This window comes from Typha angustifolia, chromosome 7, assembly GCF_048772165.1.
Source record: "Typha angustifolia cultivar Huaian chromosome 7, ASM4877216v1, whole genome shotgun sequence".
Classification (NCBI taxonomy): Eukaryota; Viridiplantae; Streptophyta; class Magnoliopsida; order Poales; family Typhaceae; genus Typha; species Typha angustifolia.
In genome coordinates this window covers 1,075,227-1,102,376 of record NC_133245.1, presented here as the reverse complement: position 1 = coordinate 1,102,376, position 27,150 = coordinate 1,075,227, and the positions used below count along the sequence as shown (strand labels likewise).

Below are 27,150 nucleotides of genomic sequence, written 5' to 3'. Positions count from 1 at the left end.
CTGTCTGTTGTAACACCAAAATATGTGGCAAAGGCCTACAGAAACCATGCTCTTTGATTGATAAAAAAGTTGAATTTGCAAACGAAAACAAAAAAGATGACCAAGCTGCTACTGGAGAGAATTGTAGAAAAGGATCAAAACAACAGATATTCCGATCAGTAGCGGCAGCGCTGTCACCAGGTAAAGAGCACCATATCCCTGCACAACAGTATGGAATGTTTAAAACCCAAAAACATGATTAAAAGATCAGGAAGTTATTAATGGAATAGCTGTGTCAGATATGGACATTTCATTTGAACCCTAATGATGGTTTCGACCAACAATTTCAGTAGGATCAATATTAGGCCAACTCAACTGTCTTTACTTTGATTAAATGTTTCGATATTAAAGAAAAAAAACCCATTAAGAATAATGACCTACCACAGCTGAGGGAACTTCTATGTCCTCACTCTCGTCTTCTGATTCAATATCAGCAGCAGTATCCCAGTCAATGTTAAGTCTCTTGGCAGCTGTTTGAAGATCCACTCCTGTGTCTGTGGCTTTTGCATAGAGAGATTTGGTGGGCCTGCTCTTCTTTTTCTGCACTTCAACCTGTACAAGAGAAGCGTAATGCAAGATGTTCAAGTTTACTATACCAAATGCTAGATGATGCAGGTAAGGAACAAGATAAGCATTGGCCAAACCAAAGGTGCACTTGCAACATGGGGCGATTCAAGTCGATAGATGGCCATGGCAGGACACCATTAAGAAGTTGCACTTCTAATTCCATTAGGTTGATAAAAAAATTGATTGACCAAATATGGACTATCTGGAGTATGGAAACTTGGTTTTTGGCTTCATCCATAAAGCATAAAGGCTAAGAGATTATATTACTTATTAAATTAGCTAAACTGTATTAGCTTCAAATAGAGTTGCAAGTGAGCAATAAGAAGTTTGTAATATGATGTAAGGAAAAAGTAAGTGTTTACCTCAAGATCAGGCCATTCTGTCATCTCCTTAGCGAGCAAACGGAGAGCAGCACGATTCTCTGGAATTCTCCCCTCATTTACCTATCAAATTACAGGATAATTAGTGCCTCACACCAGGCCATGTATGAAGAACTAGAAGATAGCAAACTAGAACAGCATGCTAGATTTCACTGAGCTTGAATGAATGACAAAGTAAGTCCTGGAGATAAGAAAGCTGTCTATAGTGCTGAATATAAGCATAAATATGATAAAATTCTTTACTTCCATAATTTTTCTGTTATACTGCTTCTCTGCCATATGTGAGTATAATAACCTCTTCAACCAAATAAGAGTGGTTCAAAAATAAGTCACTAGGCAGTAGAGACAGATAATACAACCTGGTAAAATATTTTACTAACCCCCAGAGATGACTATGACTTTCAGTCCTTCTAAGGTTTAGTTTTAAGTTGCAAGAAAACAAATCAGGTAGTTATGAACCCACAGAAGGCCATCTAGTAAGACTGAAGGATGAGGGTTCAATTGAATCCGAAATGTAATGCAGTGTCAACTAGCTATAAATGATCCTTCATATGGGGTCAACTTTCTGAAGTGAAGGCCAGAAAATTTCAGCAATCTTACTGTACTCTGAACTCAAACAGGCCAGTATAGAGCACAATGCCTTACCTTATCTGCTTCAACCTCCTAAACCAACTTTCCTAAATCCTTACATGGATGTTGGTTTGTAATTTAACGCTCTTATTACTTGAAATGAAGTTCTCTTATAATCATACCCAAATCAATAGATTACTAAGAAATAAGTAGCTAATACATATGTCAACAACTCAGTGATTACCAATGTAGGTTAAGTCATGCATCTTACAGAACTGAAGAACATACGTCTTCCAGAGCAGCAGCCAAATCATCCCTAGTGAGATCATCAGGGTCCTCTATGCCAAGCAATCGCTTACGCTCGATATCTCTAGGGTCCTCAATCATAATTGTTAACTTAACCTGCAATACCACAAAAGAAACAGAAGATAAAATAAAATAAAAAACTCGCAAATCGGCACTTTTATAAATCCCATATAAAGATTACTCAGTAGTAAGTTTGTTACTGAATTCTTCGAATTGAATAGGTCAAATGAAGATTGCAGATAAGATTATCTTACCTCACCAAAAAGCATATCCCTGTTGGTCTTTAGAAGCTCCAAAACCTACGAATATTTAACAAATTAAGACCAAAATCTTGCAAAAATCGCTCATTTTCCAACTAAAAAGCGGTAGAAAGAGAAAGAGAGAGACTCGTTTGATCTCGCGGATGTTTTCCAAGTCCTCGGGGGTGGCGTCCTGCTGCTCGCCATCGGAGACGCGCACCTCGGTCTCCTCCTTACCGACGGAGGCGACGACGACGCCCGGCCTTCGACGGCGGCGAAGGAGCGAGAGATGTGCGAAACGGTGAGGCGAAGAGGAGAGGAGGAGAGATCTGGAGAGAGGAGGGAGAAGTCTCGGAGAGGTTCGGAGGTTTCGGAGGATGGAGGTTTCGGAGGAGGGAATTGGTAGACGTAGAGCCATCGTGGCGACGACGGCGGTGTGTGGCGGAGGTGGGCTTGGCGATAATGGTGATAAGGTCACTTTAGAGCGGGAGTTAGTTTTTATCTTCCAACTTTGGTCTGTTAACTGAGCCAATGAGCTACTGAGCCACTGGGCCCTGTTTATTATTAATACTACTACTACTAACAATAATAATATGTGGGAATAAATAACTCTTCCTATATGACATATAGCACGCTAATTAAATTAGAGCTTCCATAGTAGTTCTATTAATCAAAATTGCTAATGCATCGATTACATTACGATATACAGAATGAGAGAGGAAACAGAATGCAGACTCTATTAACATAACTCTCACACTTAATTAACAACATAAACTATATTTGTGACCAATCAAATACGGCATATATTTATAGCACAACTCACGTCGTCTACAAGTTATTTGATTCTATTTATATGATTTTATCAATATAAAACGAGAAAATAGAATCGACTTTTATTGCTCAAGATTAAACAGACCAATCTTTGGTGATCATCATCGAAGACGGACTCCATCAAGCCGCCAACTAAATTCTCGCCCTTAAATTTAAAATGTTGACATTTGTTTTCTAATCAGCAAATCCTCTTCTCCAAACTAGCAATCCCACCTGTCTCCTAACAAATCCACGATTTCAAATTAGATCGTGATCATCTCAATCTCTCTAATAACTTATATATTTATAATAGTTAGTGAATTAACATAAGCATTTTTATTTATAAGCCATCCATCTTCTATTTTGATCGGTTCTACTCAAAGTAATTACACTAAAACTTCCTCATCTATTATCTAATTTTATATTCACCTCTCAATAAATATAAAATAAGTAATTTTCTTGTAAATTTACTCTCTTTGTTTCTATAAAATAGATTTAAGAATATAACAAGGAAAAAGATATTAAGAAGTTCATTAACGTCTATGTACCCGTTCTTTCACGGAAACGGCAAGTTTGATTTGGGCCACACGCACGCGGTCAACCATGACAAAGAAGCGAAAATAGATCGGAATTTTATTAAAGAAGTCGGCAGCGGAGCTCCTCGTTGGTTTCAAATCGCGAAGCGGGCGCGGGTGCAGGCAAGAATGGAGCATCTTCTTGGCCTCCTTAGGGTTAAGGTCGTGCGAGGGATCAACCTCGCCTACCGCGACGCCAGGGGCAGCGATCCCTACGTCATCCTCAAGTTGGGGAACCAGGTAACCTTGCTCTTTCGTTGTTTAGATTGGGCTTTGGTTTGAATTATTCTCGCAGGTTTTGTGATTCGCGAGCGATTTCGTATTTGGGTGCAATCTTATTAGAGACTTAGGATTGAGAAGAGTTGGAAATTATTGGCTATTAATCGGAAAGTGAAAAAAAAATTATGTAAGAAGGCATGAATTTATATGATAATCCTCTATTTAATATATTAGCTTATGTGATGGCTAAGAGGCATAATAGCTAGCACGAAATCTGTGCAAAGTTTCCGGAATAACAGGGAAAATATATCAAGAAATTAGTGAAATTTCTCGAGAAAGTTGTACCGAAATTTTTTAGATATACGGCATATCATCTCGAAGTTTAATGCGTTCATGCTCTTGCGGCAAAGCCTCCTACCAGATATCTGAAATGGAATTAGACATCATGACGAAAGGAAAATAGGAGACAAAAATTAGTGAAGGAAGAAAAGTCTAATCCTCCGAAGAACAAAAAGATTGAAGTTGTAGTAGAGAATCAATGATGACCGAGAGTTGCCACATCATTCTAATTCAGATTTTGCTGAGTTGTATAAAAATACGGGGAAGGCTTTCTATCTCTTTCATTCTGATTCAAAATAGAAACAGAGCTGTGAAAAAAGAGCAATATGATGATGATACAGGGAAGCCAAATGAGCTTTCTTAGATCTCAAATATTTTGTTATTTTCTTTTCCTCTTTTCCTTGTGCACTTATCCGTCGGTAGGTTAATTCCTGTTGAGCATTTATCATGAATACTTGTGACCTTGTGAGACAACATATGTCCATCTTTTGTTGCAATATCATAGTGATTTAAGGTGGTGGTTGATCTAATTGCAACTGTTTAGTTATCCAGGTACTTTGCATTTCTTTTTTTGGAGAAAGTTGAGGAAATAATTACTTTCATATGCTGCAATCTTGCATTTAATTTCATTGTGTTATCATTAATATCTTCTAATTATTCTTTATGGGCAGAAACTGAAGACAAGTGTGAAAAAGAAAAATGTTAACCCGGAGTGGAATGAAGATCTAACTCTTTCTATTGCAAATCCTGTTGTACCAATCAGGCTTGTAAGTGTATAAATATATCTTAATTATTCAGTGACTAGAGTGGTTCTTCGGTGATTCAATTAAAGCTGATTTTTCACTATGTTGTACAGTATTGTGCCCTCTGTTAGTAAAAACAAGGGATATATAGTTTCTATGCAATAGTTGTATCCATTTAAAGAACACTGCTAGAACAACTGAGTTGTTAATACGGAGGGTACCAAAGAAGTTGTGTAGAGCAACTGAAGCAACTCAATCGACACTGTTATTTGCCTAGTTTAAACTTTAAACTGTATAATGATTGAGGTAGGTGTCCCTTTCCATCAGTTGAATATAAAGCAGGATCCTTTTGTTTTATTTTCCTTATCTTCCAATTTGGCTGTGATTTCATTTTTTTAAGCTGAATAAAGGTAGATAACTTTATTTATACTTGATTGACAATACTGACAACATGCATGGTTAAGATTTACTTTGATTTACCATGGACTGAAAATCTCTATGGTTAATCTACTAGAAGTTTATTAAACTCAGCAGGACCGCAATCTCTTAAAAGTTGAGACTAAAACTTAAGTCTGATGGACAAATCAAGTCTCCTTTCGATAATGAGAAGCCAAGATTTACATTATCGAATCTTCAGATTTATTTCTTAGCGTAGATTATTTACAATTGGTAGAAATGTCTCGACCCTGTATATTACTTACAAATTACTTATATTATTGATGTATCATGTAGGAAGTTTATGACAAGGACACATTCAGCAAAGATGATAAGATGGGCGACGCAGAGATTGACATACAGCCTTTTGTAGAGGTTGCCAAGTTGGATCTGGAAGGCATCTCAAGTGGTAGCGTGGTAAGGGCCGTCAGACCCTGCAAGGAAAACTGCCTAGCTGATGAGAGCCATGTCATATGGAAAAATGAAAAAATTGTCCAAAATATGATTCTTAGGCTGAGGAATGTGGAGAGTGGTGAAGTCGAACTGCAGCTACAATGGGTTAAGATGCCTGGTCGTGTCTAATTGAATCCATGCCCATGCAACATGAAGCTTGTTGTATTTCTATATCTTTGATTCGGATAAGTTTGAACAATGGAATATTGAATATATGGTTTTTGTTGTATATAGTTACTGCTTATCAGCAGCATCCTGTGTGCGCGCTATGAATAAAGGAGGAGAAGCATCTTTTGTTTACTTCACATAAAATTATTCTTCATTTTCAGCAAATTGAAGTCGTCTATATGAGCTCTTAGCTTATCTGTTCTTCTCTACTTTCTCTCTTTTCCTTTTTTCTGGATTAGAACTATCTATTTTCTTCATCAAGTTATATTGGAAGAAAAAGAAAATTGCAAGCTTGTGGTAAGGAGTATTGGGTGTATGACATATTTAGAGAAGGCTTATATTCTTCAAGATTGATCAAGTTTATCATTTTATTTTCTTCCTGGAAGTAATTAAGAGGGTGAAAAATGTAATGGGCAAAGTACAGTTTACTCCTTATAGTTTAGCTTTAGATTTAACTTTAACTTGATTATGACTTATCTTTTCTTTTATACTGCAAAATTAAGCATCTAACCTCATGTAGTACAAAAACAAACACCACTGAGTTTTAAACCATATATAACATCCATAACAAAACAAAAGAAACTGGTAGTTTTGTGGTTGACACAACATTGTGGGACCCCTGGAATGGAGTGTCCTTTAGATGTTCTGTTGGGTTTTTTGTGTATATCTGCTTAGTGTTGGGGTGAGATTTATTGGTGTAAGGAAGTTTCCTGATCTTTTTTCCTTTCTTCAAAAAAAGGAATTCATGTGATGTGATGCAGAACAAATTACAACCGATAGTTTTTTTAATTTAAAGCTAACAGTGTCTTATTAGTATTAATTTTTTTTTTAACCATGAATAAATAACAAAGTTATTAAACTAGACCTTTCTCTACACACCTACATATATTTTTATTCGGATAATTAAATCTTATAATATTCCTAGATAATAATTAATTAATAATATTTGCAATTAATTTAAATTAAAAGGAGCTAAAAGAAGTTAACGTACGTGAAAGTATATTTAAATTGGCCAAATAATGGCGAAATTGTAAATTTTTCCACTTCCTTCTAAATTCTCATTCCACGTGTCAAGCCTAAGACCGATATAAGAATGGAGGAACCGGATCCGAACCCAAAACCAAATACAAGAGAGCAAGAGAGAAGAGGATGGGGAGGATTTTTACCGTGGAATTGGACGGCAGGATCTACTGCTGCCGGTTTTGCCGCACCCACTTAGCCGTCGCCGACGATCTCATCTCCAGGGTAAGATTGTTTCCTACTACGCCATGCTTTAGATTCTCAAGTAGTACTTACTTACTCCTCTGTTTGAGTGTGTTGGAGCTTCGCTATCTTGGGACTTCTTGATACTTCCCGATTGCATGCTTAAGTGCAAAACCCCGATAGTTTTTGCTTAGGGTTGTTGAGTCGTTCATGAATTGCTTAGGACTGATGATGAATTTATATAGCTGTATATATTTCTGTGATAGCAGTTTGCTCGTTAAAATTCATTATTTTTTCAGTTTCTAGAGATTTAATCTTGAGTGCTATCATATTGTATGCATGAATTCCAATTGATGAGCTGTATTCTTCGTAGTGATCTATCCCCTGATTTTTATCTTCTTTTTAGGTTTTTTTTTTCTTTATCTCTTGTTTTGTTACATTCGGAATTCAATAATTGATTTGAGCTTTATTCTCTCGATCTCTCTCTCTATATTACTACCATCAGTTTGAGAATCTTTTCTGTTTGATTATATATGAGCGGTCCTTTGAGTTCGATCTAACTTTTTTTTTTTTTTTTTCTGTCATTTGCCTCAGTCATTCCATAGTAACCGCGGAAAGGCATACCTATTTAATAGCGTGTAAGTTTTCTTTGCATGATCTAGATTTGAACTTTAATCCTTGCTTTGTTGTTGGCTGGTTTATCTTGCCTGGCAAAAAATTGCAGGTAATATCCTCTCATCAACGATTCCATAAGCAAAAACGTAATGTTACAGATTTCTTTTCTTTGTACTACAAACTATGCTGTGTGCAGTCATATCTTATTTTTCTTGCTTGATGTGTGGATTTAATTCTGAGTGGATCTATCGGATTTTGTGCTTGGAGTTGATTAGGAAAGGAATTTTTTGTTGATATCAGTCAAGAGAAATGGAGCTCTAAGGCATGTCACATTTATTGTGCTTTTGTCTGTGTCCACGGGTGTTCAAACTTTAGATACTACAATTATGGATCTACATACCTTATATAGGAGGTAGGCATTTCAATTATTTGCAGAACATAAGACAAGATATTTGGGATTGTAAATCTACAGTTGCAGATCATTCTCTGGATACTCACTGACATTAGGACTAGTGGGCTTAGGATTTTTATAATGAAAGTCTGAAAAGTTATGTGAGATGTCTAAGTTTTCTCTCAGCTCTCTAAGTGCCCTAAATCTGCACTTTTCCATGCCTGAAAGTAACTCCCGAGTCGTCTAACTTTCTTGCACGCTTGTTACCCATAATCTGCGAGTGCTCAAATGCTGCTTAGGATCCATTCTTCAGTGTCATTGATAGGTCATCTTTCTGCAGATATTTTCTTGTGAACTATTATTTGCAGCTGCTTTAGTTCTGGCAAGGTCTTGACGTTGAGGATCCCGTTGTACTAATTCACAAAGTGAATTTATCCCATGTTTTCTAGGGCAAACATCTCAGTTGGAGCCCTCGAAGAGAGAATGCTGCTTTCAGGAATGCATACTGTAGCTGACGTATTCTGCTGCTTTTGTGGCCAAATTGTTGGGTGGAAATATGTAAGTTGCCTTATCTGCTTCTAAGGCCTTTGTTGATTCTTTAGATACCTTCCTACATGCTTGTGCAAGCACATACAGAGAGACACGTACACTTACACAAAGGAGAGATAGGCTTTGAACATAGCAACCAGATTAACAAGACTTTGGTGCTAATGTTCTTTATTATAAAACCAGTAGCTAATCTTAGGCTATTGATATTTTAACCATGTGATGCTGAGATAAGGGTACACAGAATCCGCAGTCTTTATGATGTTGCACACAATAGATATTGCAAATCAAGTTTGGTTGCATGGTTTCTAGCATAGTGCTTCATTCTTCATAGTGGACTGAATAGATTGAGACTTAAATTCTTTCACGACATTACTTCGTCTTACTTGTGTTGCTTGATGCTCACTCGTCTTTACCTGTTTCATTAATTTGTGCTTTATATGATTATGGGCATTCTATGGGTTAGTCCTATTATATGATTTGTATCGACAACCATGGTTTACTGTATTTTGCTGTTAAATCTAGGAGGCAGCACATGAAAAAGGTCAAAAGTACAAAGAAGGCAAATTTGTTCTTGAAAGGTAGATTTTGCCCATTCCTATCAAATTTGTTCTTCAAGGTAGCTGTGAATAAAGGATTACTTCTTCTAGTTGTTATTATAGCAAGCTTGCGATAACCGGTATCTCAAATTTAATTTGTAGGGACAGAATAGTTGACGGATTTGAGTCAGAATTCTATATTGATACCCGCCTAAGCGGAAGCGATGCAGATGATATTTAATAGCTTTCATGGCTATCATGAAGAAGTAATCGTGAGTAACTGATGCACATGATAGTTACCAACCAGATGAACATTGTGAAGATTCCAAATGTGCGGTACATTCTATAAGCTGAAAATGTGTTTACCAGCAGCTCTATTTCCAGCTACGTTGTACATTATACTGTAACAGGGTAGCAAATCTAGGTTAGATACAAGTTATGCTTGTTACCAACTTACCATAGTTTTCAGTGATTCGGATTTTATGGATGTTTACTCTTTGAATTTATGAATTTTAATAGTTTTGTAGAAGCCATTTTCATGGCATTAATAGTACTTCAAAAATACAGTTCATGAAAAATGTGCTCATAACTATCAGAAGAATAGTGTAGTAGTTAAATATGGGATCCTACAACTTATCTTTTGATACGCATTTTGTTAAACCAGATTATCGTGTATTCCATGGGGCATTCAATTGTGGAATAAAATTCACGGGCATTTAGTTGTGAATAAGTATCACGTTCAATTATTCTAGATTTATACTTACTTATGTTATACTTAAATATGACGTTATATTGACATAAGTTACTATGGTGTTTAATTGTAAATTAGTACAAGGTGTAAATGTGTAATAATTAGACTCTATATATTAAAAATCAGTGAATCTTTATGCCAAAAGATCAAAATATTTCTTAGTAGATATGAAAAAAAAAAATAATACATAAATAAAATTTGAATTAATCTTTGCTCATGTAATTTTTAATAAGAAAGGCGAGACTTCAAACAAATTTTTTTTATATATTTAAATATGATACGAGTTTATATCAGATAGTGCGGTCTTCTGGACATATTTACGTGTACACAAATAAGTTTTTCTATGCTTTCTGTATATTTAAATGTAAGATAATAATGCGAACATTCAAATTCTCTTACAAATTTAGATATAAGATAATACAAACATTTTTTTTTACCATACAATGCGAATATATTTCTTTACACTACAAATAAACTTTTCTACATATTTAAATATAATGTAGACCAATATAAGCATTGAAAGCTATTTATCTGCATGCAACAAAAAACCTTTGAAAAGAGAGATGAAAACAGCATTATTACTTTTGAGAAAAGAAAGATGATAATATAATAGTAAAATGATAATTAATTGTGAGAAAAATAGTATTAATAAACTAGTAATGCAATAAATAAATATTTATTTACTATAGCTACTAGTATAAAGAAACTTATACTAGAATTAAAAAAGAATTTAAGTGAACTTGGCCTACATACCACTGCGGCACTATCTACACAATAAATAAAAAATAGAACGATATACAGTGAAACATTAGGGCGATTCCGTATCAGCAGAAAACTAAGGTGCAACAACGTTAAATACGTGTAAATTAAGCTTAAATTTTGTAAAGCAGCATCTTTTGTAATACGTAATATGCATGTGAACGCACAAGGCGATCATGCAACAAAGACACGAAACCAGTGAAACTTGGAGAAGCGGAGCAAATGACATCTCAAAATAGAAAAAGAAAAGAAAAGATCCCAGGATTAACTATTCATTATTACTTTCAGACAATAACTGAGCAAATCCATACCATACCATAATTAAAGCTAAACTATAATATTAATGTCATCGTCTCAAAAATTTCGAGCAAACAGTGCACCTAAATATCACCAAAACCAGTAACCAGTGAGTTCAAACGGAACAAAGAGAACAATTTGAACAAAATAGAAGCATAAAAGAGCGGAAACCGTTCGAATAGAGAGTTTATTTGAAGCACTTGGCATCCAATAAGGCTTCTCCCTCGAAGGGCTCCTGATCCTCAATCATGGCATTAACACGCTCCTTCTGTGCTTCATCAGATATGTCCACCTTAACCCAGTCATAGAGCTCCATGTCATAGCACTCGTCGATCACAAACTGGGGGATATCCTGCCCTCTGAAGAGCCAGAGCCCCTTGACCTTGAAAGGTGGTTCCGAGCCAATAACGAGCATCTTACCGAATGCATACTTCCGAGCCAAATCCATTCTCTGCAGGAACCCACCCACCTTGTTCATGGTAACAAATGACACCGTGTTCTCATCATTGTACTTGTAGTCACAGAACCACAAAGAGTAACCTTCTGGGTCATACATATCCCAGAAACCTGGAAAAATATAAAGTAGGGTGTGGTGTGAGGCAAAGGTAATCAGAGTAAACAGGAGCTCACTAAATATGCAAAGAAAAGAACTTATGCAGTTCCAATTTGCAAACCACAAAATAAATCGCATTATCAACTGAGAATTTAAACCTAGCTTGAAATAGAAGTTAAGAGGTTACAACTTCATGACAGCAATCTACAGAGTCTAGAAGACCTATGTAGGTTATAATTAGTTCTGATGCTCTTTAGTCTTTATAGATCAAATGACACTATATTTAAGGGAAAATTCTACTGCATAAGATTCACAACTTTAACACATTTCAAATTGCTGCAAGTTAATAAGTTATACACCTTTCAATATGCAAGCTCCTGTCATATTTTTACTGGCTACAGAAGGTCAAACTTGTAAATGTGATGAGTATCATATATCATTAGGCCCGTCAATAGGAGAGAACTCACATAATAGTGACTTACCAATCAACTAATCAAACAGCAGATAGCTTACAAGCCTTTTATGTTAATAAATTTCTCTTGAAACAACTTGAAAAAACAAAGTGCAACACTTTATTTATGTTTACACAAATAGGGAGAAAAATATTAAAATTGCAAGTCAATTATTTGCCTGAGTATTGGTTTAGCACAACACTGAGAAAGAACCATTCATGGCAGTAAAAGGTTTTTTTTGTATTTCAGGAAAAAAAAATCCAAAGGAAACGAGAATTTCACACCCTACTGCATCACATCAGTACAGTGGTGCATAAATAAGATGATCATAGAGAAACTTCAACACCACACTGGTGATAGAAGCTAATGGGACAAAAAACATTAGCTTCAAAAGTTTGAGACATACATACAGTTGCCTACATGAACATTCGAACAGCATAAAGGACTCTGAAGCCCCTCTATCAAATGAACACAACAATGTCATATATAGATCATAGCTACCAAAAAGCTTCAAGAAGCAACGGTGGTGGGACTTTGATTGCTAAAACTTAAAAGAGCACTTCGATTTTATTTGGGAAAACAGTTAAAAGTATATTTAGTCAAAGAAGCACCTCAAATCAAAAGCCACATCATCTGCGATTGAACAAAACATGACTATAAGATATCACCAAGCAGTATCTGATATCTTATGATTGCTAGATATATGTGAGTTCAAGTTATTACAAATATAACTGGAAGAAAGGTTCCCCACTATGTGAATATCACTTTGGCCAGTTATGCAACAAAAGGTAGTAAAGAGAGAAGGATAGTAAAAAAATTTACCTTTGATGGCAACCTCACGAAAGTTAGTTTTTGTGTTTGAGTATAGCCTCTTCCACTCATCCAATATCATCTTACTAGGGGGTAACAAATCAAGGGGATTTTTTGGCTTGGGTTTTGGTGCCTCCTCTTCTTCCTCTACTGGCTCCACCACCTTAGGTTTTGCAGGTTCTTTCTTGGTTTCATTCTTAGTTTCCTTTGGTTTAGACGGCGCCTTTGGTTGAGCAGGCTTCTTCTGTGATTGAATGGGTGGAACTGAGTCTGCTTGCTTGACCTCACCTATTACTTTCTTGAAATTTGGCTGGTTAACCAAAGTCCAAAAGTACCTCTCAACATGAGGGAATTCAGAAGTAAAACTCTTGGTCATGATCCGACTGAAGCCATAGTATAGGTTGCATGTCATTATAACATCAGCCAAAGTCACAGAATGTCCAACAAGGTAGGTATTCCCCGCGAGATGAGTATTCAGAGCATTTAGTGCCCTCTTCAAAGAAGATATACCAAGTTCCTCCGCCTACACAGGAAAACTCTTTCAGTGAAAATTCTTAATTTACAATGCTAGCTCTACAAAAAATAAGACGGCAACATAAAACTTCCAAACCCACAGCAGGAATATAGGGGATAAATCCGAGTCTTGGATACAGCCATCTCCCAATATTTGCATCAATCTCCATCGATGAAAAGTCAATCCACTGCTCAATAAGAGCCTGAAACAATTTATCAATCACAATGAGCATCACATAAAGCTAAAGTGCTGAATGTGCCAAATGAAAGACTTACATATTCAATAACTGAAGAACCAAAGAAAGGGTTATCAGCCTTCAAGCGAGTGACTGCAGGTTCAAAGGCAGAAGTGTAAGAGTCCAGTTAAATGTAAACTAAAAGTTTACCGGTACAGGAACCTTTCATACCATAGCGTGCTATGGCATTACTCTCAAAGATGGAACCATCAGGTGTCTCCAATACTGGAACCTAATAGACCATCAATCAATCCAGTTGAATCATATTCAGACATCAAAGCTTCTATCTAGCTAAGACATTCTATAAGCTAAATTTGGTCTACCTTCCCGATTGGGTTCATCTTCAGAAACTCGGGAGTTTTATTTGAAACACCCATTTCAAAGTTCTTCACCAGTTCAACTTGGACACCACTGTATTCTGCTGCAATGAGTGACTTAAACGCATTTTTATTTTCGCTGAAGGTATGCAGTACCTGTATAGACAAATACAAATCAGATGTACAATGAAGTATACCTTTAGTGTAAGCAGCACTAATACAAAAGTAAACAAAATTTATGGAAGTTTCACAAATTCTACATTTATAACATCTAAGTTAATCCACATACTTTTGTAGCTTTTATGTCCCAAAAGTTGAGGACATGAACTTTACATTAATATATTATTGTATAATTATATCAAGACTAATGCAATTTTGATGTTACAAATTTGAATACAAGATAAAGTCTCGCTAATTAAACTAGACAATAATCCAACTATATCATGAGTCTGCCAACAGTATCTGGGAGCAGTATTTTACTATTACATCCTCCTTTCCTAATTTAATTTGGGGTAATGGCTACTATGGATTAGTATTTTAACGACAAAAGATATTTTCGAGTATATTCCATTTAGATTTTTCTCTCTACTGTATTTCTTCTTTATCCTCCATATTTATATATTTTTTGCCTTAAATTCAATTCTATGATTTAAGGAGATAAGAAATTAAGGGATGGAAGTCTCTTATCTTGCACCAGATAAAGTATACAATCGATCTACGAGGCCTGAACATCATATATAATGAAATAGCACAAATAACAAAGTCAAATAACTTATCGGGCTTTGATATTCAAGAGGCAATCTTAAATGAACTACATATCGATCTCTTAACATGAGAAGGAGAACAAGTAAGAAACATTAAGCACCAAACGCAACTAAATAAATGAATCAAAAACCGAAATCTCCTACAAAAAAAAAAAAGAGTGCTCCTAAGTACTCAGCCAGAGACGTGCAACAGAAGAATTTAGGGAAAAAGATCGCCAAATTAAATGTACGGGGAAATTAACGACAAAAGGAGAAAACTCACCAGTGCCATTGGATCGATGATATTCGCCTCCTTGATCTCAGATCTAACCAAAAAAGTGGGGAAAAAAAAGAATTAATGGAAAAAAATTGGAGCTCAAGAAGGTAAGGGAATGAACGTAAATCCCGAACAACAGAACTACCGCGATTACTCAGAGAGGAATTGCGAGGCGGCGCAGTGTAAACCCTAGGAACAGACAAGCAGCGCAGAAGGGAGAGCAGCGTGACGCTTTATTCATCTACAGATTATATAGAGAGAAAGAGGAACGACTCCAAGGGTGCAAACGGGTCGGATCCGGATTTAGAAATAGGATCTGCTCCAATTCCAACAGCAAGGAAATTCATATTCTTGCGCTTTAGTTTGCCTGCCTAATGGTTGGAAGATCTGTCCTATCCAAACTGACGCACTCCAAAATAAATTTAGGCTCGGCTCAACTTGAGTCAAGACGAGTTTGAACTTCAATTGAACCTAGTGCTCGTTTATTTTGATATCCTTAGCCACGAGCATTTCAATATATAGAAGGTTTTGGCACGGCTCAGCTAATATAATTTTCATTGACATATCGTCAATTTTTTTTTTTTTTTTTGATAATAAGAGCTATATTAAGCTGGCTTAACGCCCAAGTGGGGTTAAGGCGTCGAAAGTTAGGCAGTTACAAAGTTCCACGGGAATGGGGTCCCCCGGCCTTAGCCGGACGGAGTGCGACGCAGCCTTGCCCCGTTTGGCCGCCCAGTCGGCCGCACGGTTGGCTTCTCTGTATGTATGGGTGAGGCGATAGTTTGGGAGAGAGCCGAGCAGTGATTTGAACTCGGCAACTAGGTTTTGGAGCTTCCAGGGGCAGCCGAGCTCCGACTTCATGATCCGCACCAACTCGAGAGAATCGGTTTCTACCACCACCTGTCCTTGGTCACTAGCTAGGACTAGCCCGAGCCGAAGGGCCATACCCTCGGCTTGTAATGCCGTACCTGCCGGCGTGGGCTCCCAAGCTGCCTGCAGGAGCGCGCCGTCTGCCGACCGGAGCACAGCTCCTACTCCCGCTTGGTAGTCGCCCGGTGCGTGGGCGCCATCCACGTTCACTTTGGTCCAGCCAGGGGGTGGGGCCACCCATCTGCATTCGTTCCGTGGCCTAGTGGGCTTGAGCGTTTGCCGGGTTGGTTTGGCGTAGTCCCATGCGAGTTGCACCGCCCTGCGAACTGCCGTTCGCGCCGGGTCATTTTCTCCGCGGAATACCCGTGCGTTCTGCTGTTTCCACACCGTCCAGAGGGTTGCCGCGATTAAGGCTTTGCATGCAGGGTCCTGGATTTCGTCGCAGAGCCAGTCTGCTCCGATGTGGCTCGTCTCAGTTGGAGTCCAGGCTTGCTCCTGTGCTAGCAGGGCCCACACTTCCAACGCGTATCTGCATGAGAAGAATAGGTGGTCTGTCATCTCCGGGTGTATGCCGCACAGGGCGCACTTCTCGTCTGGCCCGATGCGAAGCCCATACAGGTAGGCGCGGGTGGGCAGTCTGCCCCAACAGAGCTTCTATATAAACAGGTGAACCCGCGGTGCCAACGGGAGCTGCCACAGCGCTCGCCACCCATCCCAGCTGGGCTGGCTGCCAGGTTGAAGGTGGGTGTAGATGGACTTAGCTCGTGGCTCTCCTTCCCGGTGTGGCCACCAGATCCATCTGTCTGGCTCTTCGGTCCTTATCGATAGAGCCGAGGTGATTTCGAAGGCTAGGTCCGACCCGGCGTCCGCTAGTAGTCTTTCGCTTGGCCAGCCCTTCAGGTCGCTCACTAGCAGCTTCTCGTCCAGCAGGCTAGGGTGCATGTAGCGCGGTTGCCGAGTCCACAGTATTGGAGTGATCCACGGGTCTACGGCTGCCCGTGTTGATCGGCCGTTGCCCACCAGCTTGCGGCAGCCTGTTCGCATGGTTGAGGCAGTTCTGGTTAGGGCCCGCCATACCCAGGAGGCCTTGGGAGGCGTGCTCGGATCCCATGGGTTCAGCACCCCGTATTTTGCCGTTAGGATGCGAACCCATGGTTTATCTGCCTGGTTCAACACTTGGAAGAGCAGCTTCCCGGCGAGTGTCGTGCGGGCCTGCATGAGCTTTAGGATGGCCAGGCCGCCTTCTTCCTTAGGGCGCGTGGCTGTATCCCATCCGATGAGGTGCATACCACGTCTGTTGCCATTTTCCCATAGGAAAGCTCTGACTTTCTTGGTGATGGCTTCCAGGACTGAATCCGGCAACCAAGTGCTGCCCATCCAGTATGCGGGGATCGCTAGCATGGTGGCCTTGATGAGCGTGAGCCTGCCGGCCATCGAGAGTACCCCTCTTTTCCAGCCCGCTAGCTTCTTCGCCACCCGATCGACTAAGTGGCTGTGTTCCTTCACCTTGATGCGTTGGCCTGAGATTTGGACACCTAGGTAAGTGAAAGGCATGCAGGCCTGTCAGAGTCTGAGGGAGTTGCAGATTGTCTCCTTCTCTTCCGGTTTGATCCATTGTGGCAGGAAAAGCTCGGATTTGTCGAGGTTTACCTTCTGGTTTGTCAGCCGGGAGTACTCCTCTAGGCAGTCGAGGATCGTCGACATGGTGAGGGGTGTGGCTTGTGCTGTGACCAGCAGATCGTCCGCATATAGCATATGAGTGAGCTGAACGTCCCCCGTTCTGAAGCCCTGAAGTTGGCCTGAAGCAGTCTTTTCGTTGAGCAGACTCGTCAGGTTTTGGGAGACCAGGATGAAGAGGTATGGCGATAGTGGGTCTCCCTGCCGCAGCCCGCGGTGTGGCAGTAGCCACTCTGTTTGCTGTCCGTTGATTTGGAACGTGAACCTCGGTGAGGTAACACAGGCCATGGTCCAGTTGCACCATTGCTCAGGGAAACCCATTCTGGTCAGCGTTTGGTGCACCGCTGCCCAACTGACGCGGTCGAAGGCTTTCTCCATGTCAAGCTTGAGCATCAACAGCGGTGGCTCTCCTCTGTTGTGGTGCATCGAATGAGCTATTTCCTGGGCCGCCAACGTATTATCTGAGATGCTTCTGCCGGCAATGAAGGCCGCTTGCTCCGGCCCAACTAGCCTGGGTAGGAGGGCTTTCATGCGCTCCACTAGGATTTTGGAGATGATCTTGTAGCTGACATTACATAGCGAGATAGGGCGGAAGTCCTTTACACAGGTGAGGCTATCCTTCTTCGGAATTAGGGTTACTAGGGTTCTGCCCCAGTGGTGGGGCAAGGTAGCATGGCGGAAGAAGTGGCTTATGGCTTCGCAGAGGCCGCTGCCCATGACATTCCAGAACTTGATGTACACTTCCACCTGCATACTATCAGGGCCCGGAGCTTTGCCCCGAGGGAGATTCCACAGGGCTTTTTTTATTTCTGCCTCTGATACTGCTCCGGTGAGATGCTCGGCTTCGTCTAGTGATATCCTAGGCAGGGATGGCCAGCTGGTGGGTTGCGATTCATTTGAACTTATCGGGCCCCATAGTTTGCTGTAGAACGCGTGGAAGGTCTCCTCCACTTCTTCCTTGGATTGGACCCACCTTCCGTCGTCTTGGTAGATGCCGGAGATCCTATTGCGGTGACGTCGGATCATCGCCGTAAGGTGGAAGAATTTGGAGTTGCGATCACCTTCTTGAACCCATTGGAGTCTCGATCTCTGAAGCCATTTTATGTTGATCTGTCTGTTGAGGGCTGCCTTGTGGTGGTAGAGGCTGCGGAGTCTACCGAGACCGTCTGCGGGAAGGTTTCCGGCGGCGTCCAGCTGCTCTGACTCCTCTAGCTCCTGACAGATGTCGACCAGCTTGGCTTCAAGGTCGCCTACTGTGTCCCGACTCCAGCGTTTCATCTTTGCTTGGAGTTGGCAGATCTTGTGGGTGAAGGTGTGCATGGGATTCCCGCGGCTTCCGGCAACCCACACTTCCCTCGCTATCTGCTCACTCTCCTTGTAATCTAGCCAGAGCAGTTCGTAGCGGAAGGGACGCGCTGTTGGAGAGCTTGTCCTCGGGGTTGACAGGAGGAGTGGTGCATGGTCGGAGGCTGTGTGGTCGAGATGCCTGACTTTGGCCATTGGGTGCTGTCCTAGCCATCTGGTGTTTGCCAGCACTCGATCCAGCCTCACCCATATGCGCCGACTCCCAGCTTGGTTATTGCACCACGTGTAGGGCAGCCCCTCGAAGCCGAGGTCGCATAGACCAGCTGCTTCAATGAAGTCCGCAAAAGCTTTTCCCTTCGGGCCGAGCTCGATCGTTCCGCTACTTTTCTTCTCGTTAGTGCTGAGGTAGGCGTTGAAGTCCCCTGCCACCACCCAGGGGATGTTTATGGTGGCGAGCTGGAGGAGCTCGTCCCATAGGTGTTGCTGTTCTCTCAAGATGCTGCTTGCATAAACCACCGACATGAGCGTGGTGTTGCCGGTCTTGGAAGTGAAGACTAGGTGGGCAGCATAGCGTGAGGTTGCTAGGATATCCACCCATCCCAGCTTAGTCTTCCACATTACGATGATCCCCCCGGAGCTTCCTACCGCGGGCACTGAGAACCAAGACTAGCATCTCCCCACAGCTTTGGCCACCGTGGCTGCCTTGGCCCAGTCCGCATGTGTTTCAAGAAGGACCAGGATTTCCATCTTGTGCTCCCGGTTGAGATCCCGGCATCTATCCAGGACTTCTTTTTTCATGGCGCCCCTACAGTTCCATATCAAGGCCTTATTCATAATTAAACTATTGGAGGTGTGGGGGACCTTAGTGTAACCTGCCTCGCTTAGAGGTAGGTGCTCTCTCCGTGCCTACTGTTGGCTCGACTGCATTGCCCTCCGTTTCCATGGAAACTGCTTCTGAGTGCATGGCCGTGGTTGGGTCCACCAGGGCGAGTTGTAGGTTGGTATCGTCCTCGTCCATGCTGCATTTCAGCATTGTGCTGTTGGGCTAGTAGGAGAGCTTGCCGGACAGTTAGCACTAATCCTTCGTGGCTAGCCTGAGAGCTAGGGTCCTTGGAGGGTTCCGGCGTGGTCCGAAAGCTCGCCAAGCCGTCTTGGAAAATCTCTGGCGGGTAGGTGGACGGATGGGACTGGCTTCTGATGGTTTTGACGTACGCGGAGCGAGCGGACCCAGCATGGCCAGAGCCCAGGCGGATGTCAATCCCATTTATGGTGGCCACCCTACTGGCTTGGACCGACTCGACGTATGGATGTGAGCCTGCTGTTTCTTCCGCCTTGCCATCGCTTCCAATTAAATGATCATTCCACGTGTCGGGTGTGGGTTCCTCCCTGATGGTTGCTTGCATGGATGGAGCAGGATTACTCTCACGTCTGGGTCTGAGAGCTTGCTTGGACGTCTCTCTTTGAGGGCCTCGGTAGTGTGCGGCACTGTTCTCCCCTGACGCGGCTTTGCCGCTTTCTTCTTCTTGGTGTACTTCACCGTCCTTGGGGTACGAGCTGCTCTGCGCGCGGCCTTGTGGCCGTGGAGTGCTCTTTCCGTCAGTTCGAGGGCTGCCGTTAGGCGTTTTCCTCTTGACCTCTTGGTGGTGTTTTGGGTTGTTTGACGGAGCATGTTGGCTGGGTGGCCAGTCGGGCTGCTTTTTGCCGTCGCCGTGATCTCCCCGGAATCTTGGTTGGGTATGCCATTTGGGTGCTGCCTGGGCGGGATGCACCAGCTCCTTGGCTTTTAGTGGCTCTGCCCGCGGCCTCCTATTGGTCTTCCTTTGCACCGTTAGCCATGGGCCGTAGACAGAGCTAGCTTGAGCTGCTTCCGGGTCTACTGGAGTGATTCCTTCACCCGTAATGACCTCTTCCTTGGATGTTTCGGCCTGACCGCTCACTCCGGTTGTTTTCCTTTCCTTGCTAGGCTCCTTGCATCGCTCTTCTTTGTGTCCTATCCTTCCACACTTGTAGCAGATGTCTGGGATACTCTCGTAGATGATCGTCTGTTCCAGCTCATCCTCTTTTGGGCCAAGCCACACTACAGTTTTCAGCGGCTGCGAGAAGTCGATTTCGATGCATACGCGAGCGAAATGGCTTCTGGTGTGATCCATGGTTGTTTCGTCGACACCCAGAGGTTTCCCGAAGTAAGCTGCGACCTGGATGAGAGCTTCCAACTCTCAGTATTCCTTTGGGAGGTTATGGAATTGGACCCAGGTTGGAGCAGTATCGAACGCTGCTAGGGAGGGTCTGAAGTTGTTCTGCCATGGTATCAGCTTCAAGACTTTCCCGGTGATCGTCTATGGGCCGTTTCTTCGCACGTAGTCCATGTCTTCATCCTTGTCGAACCGGAATGCGTAGAATCCATTATCCATGTCAGAGGCGGAGAATCCAGAAATGCCTCGCCATAGTCTCGCTAGAATGCTTTTGAGTCTCTCTAGAGGAAGTCCTCTACCCAGGAACTTCCCAAAGAGGGTGCGCTTCCATTTTTCCCTGCATTTGGCCAACACCTCAAGGTCGACGATGACGCAGTCCGTCGTTTGCTGCTTGAGTTTGGCAAGTATTTCAGCCGGGATCCTCCCTATATTTTCCTTTGGCCGCCTGTTGCCGGCTGCTACTGAGGCCCAGGTTCTGTGGTTTGTCTTCTCGGGTCCCGGGGGCGGATAGGCTTCCTTTTCTTTAGCTGGCTTGGACGCCGTTGCTCTTCTGAGGTGGACGCCTTCTCCTCCAGCAGGGGCTGGGGGCCTATTTCCGTCGTCTTCTGTTTCGCGAGAGCTCATACTTTTCAATTGGATCAACACGTCTACATATCGTCAAAAATTAAGAGGCTCTGACATCAGTCGTAGGTGAATTCCAACTAGGATCCGAAGAATTCCGAAGTGCAGTAGAAATCCTCCAAAGTAGATGGAGAAGGTTTTGACACGGCTGAGATGCTAGTATCATTTCCATGGACATAATACCGTCAAAGATTAGGCAGCTGTGACATCAGTCGTAGTAGGTGGATTTCAACTAAGATCCGTAGAAATCCAAAGTGCAGTGACGTTAAACACGTCTAGATGAAGCTTATTAAGAGACCATTCTGTGAAGTAGCATCTTTTGTAATACTGGAAGTGCATACGCAGTGTACAAAAGCAAGCATGCAGCGAAGAAACGAAACCAGTGAGACTTAGAGAAGCGGAATAAATTAATCACATCTCGAAAAAAGAAAGAAAGAAAAAAGGAAGAATCTCAAGAGGGCTCCTGATCCTCCTCGATCATCGCATTGACCATCTCCTTCTGTGCTTCATGAGGTGTGTCGACCTCGGTCCAGTCATAGAGCAAGAGCCCCCTGAGGCCCTGACCTTGTTCATGCTAAACGAATGACATTGTATTCTCATCATCGTAGAGAGAATAAACCCGTCACAGTCCAGCTTTGATCCCAAATTGAGTTGCATATCAAGGCACCCAAAACTAAAAAATATTATCGTGGAATGAAGCCTGACACGAACTAACTCACGAGCAGCAGCTCGCCGTAAAGGTTTGGAACGTGAATGTCTCGAGCTATGTTCTGTAACTAGTTCGAACTTGAAAATATGTCCGTCGAACATTAGGAGCTCTCATACCAGTAGGAGACGGATTCCAACTAAGATCTAGTAGAAATCCAAAGTGCAACAATGTCGAATGCTTGAAAATTAAGCTTATTATAATCCCACGTACCATAATGAAAGATCTTCATTGTATAAAGCAGCATCATTTGTAATACTGAAAGTGCATATGGAATGAACAATGCAAGTCGACCTTTTCTTATATAAGAAAACAAAAGTAGATCGATTCTCAAGAAAGAAAGGAAAAAGAAGAATCTAAAGATTGGGTATTCATTATTACCTCAGACAATAACTCTGCAAATCCATTCCATACCATAGATAAGTTAAACTAAGATGTCAATGTCATCATCTCAAAATTTCAAGCAACCAGTAACCAGTGTGTTAAGACCGAATAAAATAACAGTTTTAACATCAAAATTGAAGCATAAAAGAGAAAGAAAATAAACCATCTAAATAGTGTTTTTATTTGAAGCACTTGGCATCCAACAACGCTTCACCCTCAAAAGGTTCCTGATCCTCAATCATGGCATTAACACGCTCCTTCTGTGCTTCATCAGATATGTCTACCTTGACCCAGTCATAGAGCTCCATGTCGTAACACTCATCGAGCACAAACTGAGGGATATCCTGCCCTCTGAAGAGCCAGAGCCCCTTTACCTTAAAAGGTGGTTCCGAGCCAATAACGAGCATCTTACCGAATGCATACTTCCGAGCCAAATCCATTCTCTGCAGGAACCCACCCACCTTGTTCATGGTAACGAATGACACCGTGTTCTCATCATTGTACTTATAGTCACAAAACCATAAAGAGTAACCCTCTGGGTCATACATATCCCAGAAACCTGGAAAATGTCAAGTAGGGTGTGGTGTGAGGCAGAAGTAATCAGAGTAAACAAGATACACTAAATATGCAAAGGGAAAAACTTGTGCAGTTCCAATTTCCAAAGCACATATCATATAGCAGTATCAGCTGAAAATTTCACCCTAGCTTGAAATAGAAATAAAGAGGTTGCAACTTCACAACAGCAATCTCCTGAGTGTAGAAGACTTATGTAGTTTATAATTAGCTTTGGTGCTCTTCACAACTCAAATGATACTATAACTAAGGGAATATTCTAGTGCACAAATATCATAACATAATACATCTCAAATTGTTGCAAGTTAATAAGTTATAGATGTCATTAGACCCGCCAATAGGAGAGAAATCAGATAAAAGTGACTTAATAATCAACTAATCAAACAGCAGCCAGCTTACACGTCTTACATGTTAATAAAGTTAGGTCTTCTTGAAACAGTTTGAGAAAACAAAGAATAACTGTTCAGTGTATACTTTATTGTGGTCATACAAATAGCAAAAAAAAAAAAAAGAATTAAAAAGAACCATTAGAATAGCAAGTCAATTATTTGCCAAAATATTAGTATAGCATAACACTGGTACAGAACCATTTATGGAATATAAGAAAAGAAATTAACAAAAATAGCAGAAACAGATAATTTTTCCATTTACGAAAAAGAATCTAAAAGAAACAAGAATGTCACACCTATTGCATCACATTTGCAGAAGTGCATAGATAGGTAATGGTGGTGCATAAGTAAGATAATAGAGAAATTTCAAATACCCAATTGGTGAAAGAAGCTGATATGATATACTTTAGCTCCTTAAGTTTGAGACAAATACAGTTGCCTACATGAACACTGGAATAGAATAAAGCAAATTCTGAAGCACCTCTAGCAAATGAAATTTGATCACAAATGGACACAACAATGTAATATATATCTCATACCTATCAAAAAGCTACAAGAAGCAAGACGCAAGGGCACTGGGACTTTGATTGCTAAAAGAACACTAAGCTCGGATCTGGGGAAACAGTTACTCAAAGTATATTTTAGTCTAAGAAGAACCTCAAGTCAAAGGCAACATCATCTGCAACTGAACAAAGTATGGTCTGACTATAAGATATAACTAAGGCAGTATCAGATATCTTATAATTGCTAGATACATGTGATTTCAAGTTATTACAAATAAAACTGGACGAAAGGTGCTCCACTATGTGAACTATCACTTGGGCCAGTTATGCAACAAAAACTACTAATGAGAGAAGGATAGTACAAAATGTACCTTTGATGGCAACCTCGCGAAAGTTAGTTTTTGTGTTCGAGTATAGCCTCTTCCACTCATCCAATATCATCTTACTAGGGGGTAGCAAATCAAGAGGATTTTTTGGCTTGGGTTTGGGTGCCTCCTCTTCTTCCTCTACTGGCTCCACCACCTTAGGTTTTGCAGGTTCTTTCTTGGTTTCTGGCTTAGGTTCCTTTGGTTTAGATGGCTCCTTCAGTTGAGCAGGCTTCTTCTGTGATTGAATGGGCGGAACTGAGTCTGCTTGCTTGACCTCACCTATTACTTTCTTGAAGTTTGGCTGGTTAGCCAAAGTCCAAAAGTACCTCTCAACATGAGGGAATTCTGAAGTAAAACTCTTGGTCATGATCCGACTGAAGCCATAGTATAGGTTGCATGTCATTATAATGTCGGCCAAAGTCACACAATGTCCAACAAGGTATGTATTTCCCGCGAGATGAGTATTCAGAGCATTTAATGCCCTCTTCAAAACAGATATACCAAATTCCTCCACCTATACAGAAAAACTCCTCAGTGAAAATTCTTAATTTGCAATGCTAGCTCTACAGAAAATAAGACTGTAACATAAAATTTCAAAACCCACAGCAGGAATATAGGGGACATATCCGAGTCTTGGATACAGCCATCTTCCAATATTTGCATCAATCTCCATTGATGAAAAGTCAATCCACTGCTCAATAAGAGCCTGAAAGAATTTATCAATCACAATGAGTATCACATAAAGCCAAAGTGCTGACTGTGTTAAATGAAAGACTTACATATTCAATAACTGAAGAACCAAAGAGAGGGTTATCAGCCTTCATGCGAGTGACTGCAGGTTGAAAGGCAAATTGTAAGGTTTATAGTCAAATGTAAACAAATATTTACAAAGTACAGGATCCTTTAATACCATAGCGTGCCATGGCATTACTCTCAAAGACAGGACCATCAGGTGTCTCCAATACCGGAACCTAATAGACCATCAATCAATCCAGTTGATCACATTCAGATGCACAAAAAATATCAAAGCTTCTATCTAGCTAAGACCTTCAATAAGCTAAATTTGATCTACCTTCCCTATTGGGTTCATCTTCAGAAACTCAGGAGTTTTATTTGAAACACCCATTTCAAAGTTCTTCACCAGTTCAACCTGGACACCACTGTATTCTGCTGCAATAAGCGTCTTAAATGCATTTTTGTTTCCGCTGCCGGAATGCAGTACCTGTAAAATGCAGATATCAGTAGACAAAAAAATCAGATGTACAATGAAGTATACCTTCAGTGGAAGCAGCACTAATACAAAAGAAAACAGTATTTATGAAAGTTACAAATTCTACATTTATAACATCCAATTTTATCCACATACTTTTGCACCTTTTATGTCCCCGAAAGGTAAGGGAGTGAACTTTATATTAATGTATTATTTTACTATTACAAACTAATGCAATTTTGATGTAAGAAATATGAATACAAGATAAAGTCTCCCTAATAAAACTAGACAATAATCCAACTATATCAAGACTCTGCCAACAGTATCTTTTTGTCTTAAATTCAATTCTGTACACTAAGGAAATAAGAAATGAAGGGATGAAAATGTCTCATCCTGCACCACATAAGTATACATCTATCTACAAGGCCTGAAAGTCAAATATAATGAATTATCACAAGTAACATAGCCAAAGAAACCTTATCGCGAACATGCAAACCAAGATGGGGGGATAGATATTCATGAGGCAATCTTAAATGAACTACACATCGATATCTTAACATGCGAAGGAGAACGAGTAAGAAACATTAAGCACCAAAAGCAAGTAAATAAATGAATCAAAAACCGGGATATCCTACAAAAAAGAATCATCCTAGGCACTTCACCAGAGACGTCCAACAGAAGAATTTAGGGAGAAAAGGTCGCGAAAATAAATCTAAGGGGAAATTAAAGACAAAATCAGAGAAGCAACATCACAACCGCAGAAAACTCACCAGTGCCATTGGATCGATGCTACTCGCTCTCCTTGATCTCAGATCTAACCAAAAAGGAAAAAAAAAAGAATTAACGGAAAAATTGGAGCTCAAGAAGCCACATAGATCCTAGACCCCGAACAAGAAAACAACAATAATTCTTCGGGAATCGGGAGATTACTCTCAAAGAGGAATTACGAGGCGCCGCCGAGAGTAAAACCCTAACAACAACAGCAGAAGAGCAGCGCCGAATGGAAAGCCAGGATTACCCATAATATAGATAGGCCGAAAGGCAGAGATGACAACGGGCAAGTCCGACCCGATTCTGTATCCGGATTGGTCCGATACGAGACTACGGGTACAGATTTGCTATCCGTTTCGGATTCGAATCCTAGACAGTGATTTAAAAGAATTTTCGGATCCGGATACAATTATATGTAAGAATCCGTTTACCCACATAATTTACATTATAACTAGTAACTAACTGTAGATATCTGTTGACCAGCATAGCTTTTCTTATGGTAATTGATTTTAAGTAGAGTTGGAAGCTATTTTTCTCAGGACGCCACTGAGTTTTGTAAGCTTTCTTCAACCTGCTCATGTTCATGGGGTCAGTCAGACTGAAGCCAAGCCAAGGTTATTTGTGAGCTCGGCTCTATCAAGCAATTTTCACAGAGAAGCTGGTCATTTATACTTAAAAGTCTTTTAAGTTTTTGTAGCAGTAGTATTAGACTCTTTATAGATACTTAGTGCTTTTA

General features: G+C 40.9%; 5 protein-coding genes across 6 annotated transcripts; 2 read left to right on the top strand and 3 right to left on the bottom strand.

Annotated features, from left to right (window-relative positions):
- Positions 1-23: 23 nt before the first annotated feature.
- LOC140763181 (protein CHLOROPLAST ENHANCING STRESS TOLERANCE, chloroplastic) lies at positions 24-2,618 on the bottom strand. The gene is made up of 6 exons (XM_073101261.1): positions 2,250-2,618; positions 2,117-2,161; positions 1,845-1,958; positions 969-1,049; positions 421-591; positions 24-198 (listed from the first exon to the last, which is right to left on the bottom strand). The coding sequence occupies exons 1-6, from the start codon at positions 2,517-2,519 to the stop codon at positions 109-111; spliced, it is 771 nt and encodes a 256-aa protein (XP_072957362.1). The 5' UTR covers positions 2,520-2,618; the 3' UTR covers positions 24-108.
- An 863-nt stretch (positions 2,619-3,481) lies between these two features.
- On the top strand, positions 3,482-5,987 carry LOC140761886 (protein C2-DOMAIN ABA-RELATED 3-like). The gene is made up of 3 exons (XM_073099407.1): positions 3,482-3,726; positions 4,716-4,811; positions 5,520-5,987. Exons 1-3 carry the CDS (start codon positions 3,616-3,618, stop codon positions 5,802-5,804), a joined length of 492 nt encoding a protein of 163 aa, XP_072955508.1. The 5' UTR covers positions 3,482-3,615; the 3' UTR covers positions 5,805-5,987.
- A 988-nt stretch (positions 5,988-6,975) lies between these two features.
- On the top strand, positions 6,976-9,822 carry LOC140762850 (protein yippee-like At5g53940). 2 transcript variants are annotated; one of them, XM_073100821.1, is made up of 5 exons: positions 6,976-7,088; positions 7,641-7,684; positions 8,502-8,610; positions 9,124-9,217; positions 9,300-9,822. In XM_073100821.1, the coding sequence occupies exons 1-4, from the start codon at positions 6,993-6,995 to the stop codon at positions 9,181-9,183; spliced, it is 309 nt and encodes a 102-aa protein (XP_072956922.1). In that variant the 5' UTR covers positions 6,976-6,992; the 3' UTR covers positions 9,184-9,217; positions 9,300-9,822. The 2 variants fall into 2 exon arrangements, with proteins under 2 accessions (XP_072956922.1, XP_072956921.1); XM_073100820.1 differs by having other exon boundaries at positions 9,124-9,179; positions 9,300-9,776.
- Positions 9,823-10,885: 1,063 nt separating this feature from the next.
- On the bottom strand, positions 10,886-15,090 carry LOC140763160 (elongation factor 1-gamma 2-like). Its single transcript, XM_073101227.1, has 8 exons — positions 14,991-15,090; positions 14,852-14,894; positions 13,832-13,981; positions 13,680-13,740; positions 13,549-13,601; positions 13,374-13,475; positions 12,772-13,282; positions 10,886-11,511 (listed from the first exon to the last, which is right to left on the bottom strand). Exons 2-8 carry the CDS (start codon positions 14,858-14,860, stop codon positions 11,132-11,134), a joined length of 1,266 nt encoding a protein of 421 aa, XP_072957328.1. The 5' UTR covers positions 14,861-14,894; positions 14,991-15,090; the 3' UTR covers positions 10,886-11,131.
- A 7,500-nt stretch (positions 15,091-22,590) lies between these two features.
- Positions 22,591-26,686, bottom strand: LOC140762806 (elongation factor 1-gamma 2-like). The gene is made up of 8 exons (XM_073100760.1): positions 26,574-26,686; positions 26,414-26,457; positions 25,506-25,655; positions 25,344-25,404; positions 25,213-25,265; positions 25,038-25,139; positions 24,437-24,947; positions 22,591-23,159 (listed from the first exon to the last, which is right to left on the bottom strand). Exons 2-8 carry the CDS (start codon positions 26,420-26,422, stop codon positions 22,780-22,782), a joined length of 1,266 nt encoding a protein of 421 aa, XP_072956861.1. The 5' UTR covers positions 26,423-26,457; positions 26,574-26,686; the 3' UTR covers positions 22,591-22,779.
- Positions 26,687-27,150: the final 464 nt, after the last annotated feature.